The 8801-nt window shown below is 40.6% G+C and overlaps 1 protein-coding gene across 1 annotated transcript; it reads left to right on the top strand.

The window, feature by feature from the left end:
* Positions 1-355: 355 nt before the first annotated feature.
* LOC116189726 (callose synthase 5-like) lies at positions 356-8474 on the top strand (the record flags this gene model as incomplete). The annotated part of the gene is given in 29 exon segments (XM_031519443.1): positions 356-420; positions 422-691; positions 810-862; positions 966-984; positions 987-1028; positions 1144-1225; positions 1306-1355; positions 1501-1587; positions 1939-2061; positions 2140-2412; positions 2489-2649; positions 2825-2948; positions 3055-3149; positions 3264-3378; positions 3492-3643; positions 4042-4151; positions 4250-4375; positions 4462-4530; positions 4759-4948; positions 5055-5166; positions 5260-5379; positions 5465-5580; positions 5660-5743; positions 5928-6040; positions 6132-6361; positions 6472-7266; positions 7417-7467; positions 7590-7775; positions 8001-8474. Coding segments are annotated over 29 exon segments (4244 nt in total), but the record flags the coding sequence as incomplete, so codon positions are not given.
* Between the last annotated feature and the right edge of the window lie 327 nt (positions 8475-8801).

Raw genomic sequence — 8801 nt, 5'->3', positions numbered from 1 at the left:
TTTTATGATCATCATAATGATTGACATTTTATGTGACCACTGATCTAGGATATACATCACTTAATTATCAATAACACCAATAATGAATTTGTGATGCACTTATGATCTCTTATATTGGAAAGCTTTTGGTGCCAGACCTTGAAGTGTCATGAACTTATGCCTAACTAGTTGTTCTACCAGTTGAATTTTGTTCTTGAGCATTAATTTTTAAAAGCTCAACTAAGACCTATTAGAAAAGCTTTTTAACTTTAGAAACCTGCGGCTGGACAGATGTATGTTTTTGTTCTAATTCTAAGTCCTGATATTTTTTTTTCAGTCAGTTTCCTTTCGCTTATACCTCTAAACTATTCTGTAGGTATACTGGACATCGTTTTGAACTTCCCTGGTTATCACAGATGGAGGTTCAGTAATGTCCTGAGAGAACACTCTCAAAATAGTGATCAGTCTTGCATGGACAATCCTTCTTCCAATCTGTTATTTTCAGTCAGACTCTGCGGGCGCTGGTCAAATAAAGAAACTGCTCTCATTTCTTCCTCAAGTGAAAGGCATCCCTCCGCTGTATATTATGGCAGTGGGAGTTTACCTCATTCCAAATGTACTAGCAGCCTGTCTTTTTATTTTCCCAATGCTGCGACGTTTTATTGAAAATTCAGACTGGCATATCATCAGATTACTCTTGTGGTGGTCACAGGTATCTATTTGCCGTGCTTATATGGTGTTATTTTGGTTCAGATTCTTTAGTATCAGCCTTCAATGGTCTTTCTTGTTTCTGAACTCTATCTTGATCTGAAGCCATTTGACATTTGCAGCCTAGAATTTACATTGGCAGAGGGATGCATGAAAGTCAGTTTGCACTAATAAAGTAAGTCCCCGAGGAACAGATACTCTGTCTTTGTATTTGCTTGACTGTTTTCCTTTTCTGTTTAGTTCGAGCTAACCAATTTTTGCCTTAAAAATGTTCACAGGTACACTCTCTTCTGGTTGATTTGTTGTTGTGTTCCAAATGTGCATTCAGTTACTTCATCCAGGTAACTTGGTTGCCAAGCTCTTTCACCATCTTCTTTTGAGTAGAGATTATTGAGATCACCTGTTCTTTCAAATAGTGGTTCTATATATTTAAATCCACTTTCCATTTCTTCACAGATAAAGCCTCTTGTCAAGCCGACCAAGGATATAATGCGCATCACTCTTGTTAAATATGAATGGCATGAAATTTTTCCAGAAGGTAGTTATCATTGCTTCTGCCTTTGATTGCCTTGCAATAAATTTGAAGTTCCTCTAAAATACCTTTTCTTGTGAATACAGCTGAACGTAACTATGGAGCAGTTTTTGCACTCTGGGCTCCTGTAATCTTGGTGAGTCTCACTAAAGAAGTCCAATACTGGGGATGCTTTCCTTCCCAATAATTTCTCTTATAATTTTCTCGGGAGAGGGCAAGAGTTTAATATTATGCATGGTGAAGCATCTCTATTAAATATATGATTCGCTCAATTGATGCAGGTATATTTCATGGACTCTCAAATTTGGTATGCGATATATTCAACTTTGTGTGGTGGCATAATTGGGGCCTTTGATCGCCTTGGAGAGGTAAACGGCACTTTGGTTCCCTTCCTTATTTATTATCTTCCTAGTTTAGATCATATTAGATGTCAGACCATTATATATGTCACCCAAAAGGAGATTTTAGAAACAAAACTTTAGTTCTCTGCCAAATTCCCCACATGAAAACAATTCTCTTATCTTCTGACTGGTGGACAGATAATTTTTTGATTTCAGAGTTCACTATCTGAAACTGATTGGCGCATGCTGTATTAATTAAACTTTAGATAGATCTGCCATTTTCTGTAACTCATGCTTCACTAAGTTCAATTCCTATCACTTTGCTAACCCATAATCATAAAATTCTGGTATTTAATTTGGATATGCTCTACTGCTCAGATACGTACTCTGGGCATGCTAAGGTCCCGTTTCCAGTCACTACCTGGTGCATTTAACACCTATTTGGTGCCCACTGACAAGTCCCAGAGAAGAGGATTTTCTTTTGTGAAGCGTTTTGCTGAGGTTTGTCTTCTAATATCAGGGAGTGACTTATTATGTCATATTCGGTAATCTGGAGCTATAATTTCTGCCCATGTCCAGGTTCCAGCAAGCAGGAGAAGTGAAGCTGCGAAATTTGCTCAGCTTTGGAATGAAATAATATGTAGTTTTCGGGAAGAGGATCTTATTAGTGACAGGAAAGCCTCTGAACCAAATTGCAGTTACATCTATTTCTGGTTATTGACTTCATCTTCTCATCCTTTAAGTAACATAAATTTTATCTTATTCAGAGAGATGGACCTGTTGTTGGTTCCTTATTCCCTCGATCCAAGCCTGAATATTATACAGTGGCCCCCTTTTTTGCTTGCTAGCAAGGTTAGCAACAGTCTTGTAAAATTATCTCATTATCTTAGTCAGTCACATGTTGTTCACTCACGATCCTTGTCTGCAGATTCCAATAGCTCTGGATATTGCTGCTCAATTCCGATCCAAAGACGCTGATCTCTGGAAGCGTATATGCGCAGATGAATATATGAAATGTGCAGTTATTGAATGCTATGAATCAATCAAGCATGCCCTCAATGTTCTGGTTATTGGAGAAAATGAGAAAAGGTTGAGCTCCATTAAACACCTTTTTTTTTCCCTGAACAATATGGACTTTGAAACTCTAGCGGCAGGAAGTTTTTAACTCAAGCTGGAAATCATTTCTCTTTCCCTGTCACGCTCTTCACTGGTGAGGTGAGGCCAATTCATATGGCCAATTGCCTGATAAAATCTTTCCCTATAGGGTCGTTAGCGGCATCTTCAAAGAAATAGAAAGCCACATTGCAAAGAATACATTCCTGCAAAATTTCAAGATGAAAGCTTTATCCACTCTGTGCGAAAAACTTGTAGAGCTCGTGGGAATTCTGGTGAGTCACGTTTGAATCGTAGCAGATACACACAGTGATTTGATGCCAACCCTTTTCGTTCTTTTTCTTTTTATCTCCTATCAGTTAAAAAAAATGCATTTTGTAGAAAGATGGTGATCCAGACAAGCGAGGTAGAGTGGTACTACTGCTGCAGGACATGTTGGAAGTTGTTTCCCGTGATATGTCAACGATTGAGATCCGGTAGGAAAATTTTCTTTTATTCTTATATTGTAGAATTATGGAGCAGTTTTCAGTAATTGATGATCTTCAGCTCTATATAATTCCATTGGCCTCTTGCAATCTCATTCCTTTCAGTGAGTTGGTGGAAAGCCATAGTAGCAAAGATACTGGAAGACAACTTTTTGCTGGCACTGATGCAAAACCTGCCATACTATATCCTCCTGTAGTTACAGCACAATGGGACGAACAGGTAATCTAACAATAAAATTTAAGCTATAGCCATCAAGGAATTTTTTTTCTTCTAACTGAGGATTAATCCTTCGATCTAAAATTTTTATTTGTGCCCATCTCTCTCCATATCAGATAAGGCGCCTCTATCTGTTATTGACAGTCAAGGAATCTGCAATGGACGTCCCTACAAACCTTGAAGCTCGTCGTAGAATTTCATTTTTCACAAATTCATTGTTCATGGATATGCCTCGTCCTCCTCGAGTCCGTAAAATGCTCTCATTCAGGTATTGATAGAATCAACAAAGGGAAATAAGAAACATGAAACTTTTCTAATGGTCGACACTTCCATGCATTGAACCTTGGAAGTGTCATCCAGAACATGCCCTATGCGTTATGATCGACATCTCCAATTACTCTGCCCGATACCTTCTTCCTACTTTTTAATATGATTTGCTGCAAGCAAATATATATGCAAATAGTGATTTTTCATTTTTCTTAGAGAAATCAAACTGTAGTCTAGTCTTTCATCTGTAGGTTTCTCCACTTCAAGGACTTTCATATTCTAGCGAACAGGACCTGATTTCTAGTATCATTCCTCTCTTTTTGGAGGATTTTACACCTTATGTAATTTATGATGCAAATGTTCTTTTATACTGTGATTTAACACTACTTCAACTGGCAGTGTCATGACTCCCTACTATAGTGAGGAGACCGTGTATTCCAAGAATGACCTTGAAATGGAGAACGAAGATGGTATCTCGATCATTTATTACTTGCAGAAGATATTTCCAGGTTTGTACTTTGAAATGATTACCTGACACAGCCATATTTTTGAATGGGCAAATACCTAGCTAGAGGCCTTGATATCATTTTGCTTCGTAACATCTTAGATGAGTGGGAAAACTTCAAGGAGCGGCTTAACTGTAAAAAGGAGAGCGAAATCTGGGAAAATGAAGAGAACATTCTGCAGCTTCGTCACTGGGTCTCCCTAAGAGGACAAACTCTTTGCCGGACAGGTAATTGAGGGGACCATTCTCTCCCTTGAGGTAAAGGCTAAAAGTTAGGTTTGTATCATTATTTGATGACAATGCGGTTTGTACAGTTAGAGGAATGATGTACTACCGGCGAGCATTGAAGCTTCAGGCTTTCCTTGACATGGCTAATGAGAGCGGTGAGAAACACTATTCTTTTCTGGAGTACTCTCCTTACGTTGTCCTACAATTGTGAGAGTATTATTCTAAAAAATTAAATGATGCCACTTGCATCCATTTTTTCACTTTCAGTCTCTAAAGATGAGTAAGCTTAAGACTGAAGAAAAAACCACATTAATTGAATTGTGAAGTAACTTATCCTGCTGGGAAGTAGTATGCCCTTCATTTTGCTTTTTCATTTTTAACAGAGATGCAGGAAGGCTACAAAGCAATAGGATTTATGTCAGAGGGCGACAAGAAAAAGCAGAGATCTTTGCACGCTCAACTCGAGGCCATGGCTGACATGAAATTCACTTATGTTGCTACCTGTCAGAACTACGGAAACCAGAAGCGAAATGGAGACCGCCGAGCAACGGACATTCTTAATTTGATGGTCAAGTACGTCTCTAACTAACCAAGTTGGTAAACTTCTGAGAAAGTGACTTTGAGATTATGCTTGTTCAAGAGCCCAGCTGCTAACTTCTTCTGGTCCTTTATTCTGCAGTAATCCTTCGCTCCGTGTGGCATATATTGATGAGGTTGAGGAAAGAGATGGGGACAAGGTGCAAAAGGTTTATTACTCCGTGCTCGTCAAAGCAGTTGACAACCTAGACCAGGTAATGATGCATATAATGCAATAAAAATATCATCCTGAGATCATTGCACTGAGCTTTGAACAATGCCTCATTTCCTTGTTCTCTCGTCCAAAGGAAATCTACCGCATAAAATTGCCTGGCTCAGCTAAAATTGGAGAAGGGAAACCTGAAAATCAGAACCATGCTATAATTTTCACTCGAGGGGAAGCTCTTCAAACTATTGACATGAACCAGGTCAGTTGAGCACAAGAATTTGTTATAAAAGCTTCTCTTTTTCATCTTTTGCTTCTGGCACGGATTATTAAGCAAATTCTTTCAGGATAATTATTTGGAAGAAGCTCTAAAAATGCGTAACCTTCTGGAAGAATTCAATGAGGACCACGGTGTGCGGCCACCGTCAATTTTGGGTGTTCGTGAGCATGTCTTTACTGGAAGGTTAGACTTGTTACATTCTTTTTTCCAGGCATTCTTCTTCCCTCAGATATCTCTAATTCGCCATTGTCTGAATTTGCAGTGTCTCCTCATTGGCTTGGTTTATGTCTAACCAAGAAACAAGTTTTGTTACAATTGGACAAAGAGTGCTCGCGAGGCCTCTGAAGTAAGCTTACTCACTTATGCTGAAAGCCACTCTTTTTCGTATATATCTCCGAGTTCAAGATGGAAGTTGAATTTCTTCTATGAATGAGTTATTTGCATTATTACATTCTTCCAGATAAACTGTAGAGATGGCTCTTGGAAAACCAAATTTTTTCGCTTAACCAAGTTGAGTTCTTTGACGTCAGGGTACGGTTCCATTATGGTCACCCGGATGTATTTGATAGAATCTTCCATATTACTCGTGGAGGAATTAGCAAGGCTTCTCGTGGTATCAATCTCAGTGAGGACATTTTTGCAGGTAAGAACATCGAAACGCGTACCTTGCAAACTGCAGATGCAGCAAAGACTACATTTTACTGATATATTATATCCTGTCTACCTCTCTGTAGGCTTCAATTCTACATTGAGACGTGGAAACATTACTCATCATGAATATATACAAGTTGGAAAGGGCAGGGACGTTGGGCTTAACCAAATATCCCTTTTTGAAGCAAAAGTGGCCTGTGGTAATGGTGAACAGACTCTCAGCAGGGATCTCTACCGCTTGGGTCATCGCTTCGACTTTTTCCGCATGTTGTCTTGTTACTTTACAACAGCGGGATTTTATGTCAGTGCAATGGTAAGTTCTCCTTTTTCCATTTCATGTCCATCCCTCAGCCTTTCCCTTTCTTGCACATTATTTTGAAGACAATTTAAGCCAATCCTTTTTCTCTTTTCCATTACGTGCAGTTGGTCGTCCTCGTCCTCTACGCTTATTTGTACGGGAAGCTTTACCTCTCACTGAGTGGATTGGAGAAGTCCATCATTAAAGTCGCAAGGGCTAGGGGGAATGATCCTCTGAAGGCTGCCATGGCTTCTCAGTCTGTGGTTCAGCTCGGGCTTCTCATGGCCTTACCAATGGTCATGGAGATAGGGCTCGAGAGAGGATTCAGGACAGCCCTAGGAGACCTCATAATCATGCAGCTGCAGCTTGCAGCTGTGTTTTTCACCTTCTCGCTTGGAACCAAAGCCCACTACTTCGGGAGGACCATCCTTCATGGTGGAGCCAAGTACAGAGCAACTGGACGTGGTTTCGTGGTTCGGCATGAGAAGTTTGCTGAGAACTATAGGATGTATTCCAGGAGTCACTTTGTGAAGGGAGTAGAGCTCATGGTTCTGCTGATAGTTTACCAGATTTATGGCTCGGCAGCAACAGGAGCCGCCTATATGCTCCTCACGATGTCCATGTGGTTCTTGGTCGTATCTTGGTTGTTTGCTCCTTTCCTCTTCAATCCTTCGGGATTTGAGTGGCAGAAGATAGTGGATGACTGGGATGACTGGACAAAATGGATTAGTAGCCGAGGTGGTATTGGTGTTCCCGCGACTAAGAGCTGGGAGTCATGGTGGGATGAAGAGCAAGAGCACCTGCAGTACACTGGGTGGTTAGGACGGTTCTGGGAGGTCATTCTTGCTCTCCGGTTCTTCGTTTACCAGTATGGTATCGTCTATCATCTCCACGTCTCCCAAGGGAGCAAGAGCATCATCGTAAGTTCATACTTTCTGCCTCTATATTGACATTCTTGAAGTTGCATCAAGTGATACTCCTCTGACTGTTCAAGTTTGCAGACCTTAACAAAGTAATACATACTGCATCGAAAAATTCTGACCGTTCTTCTTGTTCAAATTTGAATGTAGATTTATGGCCTCTCGTGGCTTGTGATTGTTGCTGTGATGATCATCCTGAAGGTATAAAGTTTTATTCCAAATCATCATCTAAGTTCCCCCGCTTACTTCATGGAAATCAAACAGCTCTTTTTATTTTTTCTTCCCCCTTCTCATGAGCCGATCGACACACACAACGTACGCAGATAGTGTCCATGGGAAGAAAGAAGTTCAGCGCCGATTTCCAGCTGATGTTCAGGCTTCTCAAACTCTTTCTCTTTATCGGGTCCATAGTCACTCTCGGTGTCCTCTTCACATTCCTTAGCCTCACTGTGGGGGACATCTTCGCCAGTTTACTCGCCTTCATGCCGACTGGATGGGCATTGCTTCAGGTGCGTGTCTCTCCCACTAATACAATCTGGAGTTTCGATATCTCAACCCGGGGAATAGATATTCCTGCTGTAGATTAATTACATAAAGATGCATAGTCTGTGAAGGTCACCCATCCTTTGGTCTTGATCCCGGCATCAGTATCTCTTCTTGAAAACAGAATCTTTCTCGGTGACTGAAATTAGAAATGACCGTTTTGGTGTATATATGTATGTATGTATGAGCAGATAGCACAAGCGTGGAGGCCATTGGTGAAGGGTCTGGGGATGTGGGGATCGGTGAAAGCACTCGGGAGAGGGTACGATTACTTGATGGGGCTCGTGATCTTCACTCCGGTGGCGGTCCTCGCTTGGTTCCCCTTCGTGTCTGAGTTCCAGACGAGGCTGCTCTTCAACCAAGCCTTCAGCAGAGGTCTCCAAATCCAACGTATTCTCGCGGGTGGCAAGAAGCAGAAGTAATCAATTGCAGTAAGCTTAGCCCCCTATATATATTCCTCATAGACTCCGACTCGGGCCAAATAATTAAGAGGCATAATGTACATGTTCACCGGGGCATATATCATCAACCGACAATATCACTTGCCCGGTGCTAGCACATGCATATATTGAAAAGCCTCGAAATATGGCTGCAGATACATGTGTCACGCAACTCGTGTTTTGTACTAAGAAAAATAAATAGAAATCAAAGATATATTTCATTGAAGCACTGTTGTTTGCTTCTCTCATTATATGTTTTCGTCAAAATCGGAATTCCAAAACAATTCATTACGTGTTAGTGCGGAAAAAGCGACCATGTTGGTTCGCCCCAAACTGGAATATTCATGTGGCACAACACCGGAAACGAGTCGAAGAAAATTATGTCCGTTGATAAGGGCGCTAGGCAATTCCTAAAATTGGTGAAGCACTGTTTATTTGCTTCTCTTAATTATAGGTTTCGGTCAAAATCGGAATTCCAAAACAATTCATTACATGTTAGTTAGCGCAGAAAAAAACGACCATTTTGGTATGCCCCAAACTGGAATATTCATA

The sequence above is a fragment of the Punica granatum genome, unplaced genomic scaffold (genome assembly GCF_007655135.1).
Source record: "Punica granatum isolate Tunisia-2019 unplaced genomic scaffold, ASM765513v2 Contig00001, whole genome shotgun sequence".
Classification (NCBI taxonomy): Eukaryota; Viridiplantae; Streptophyta; class Magnoliopsida; order Myrtales; family Lythraceae; genus Punica; species Punica granatum.
Note: the sequence above shows the minus strand (reverse complement) of the source record. Positions and strands in the feature narration are given on the sequence as shown.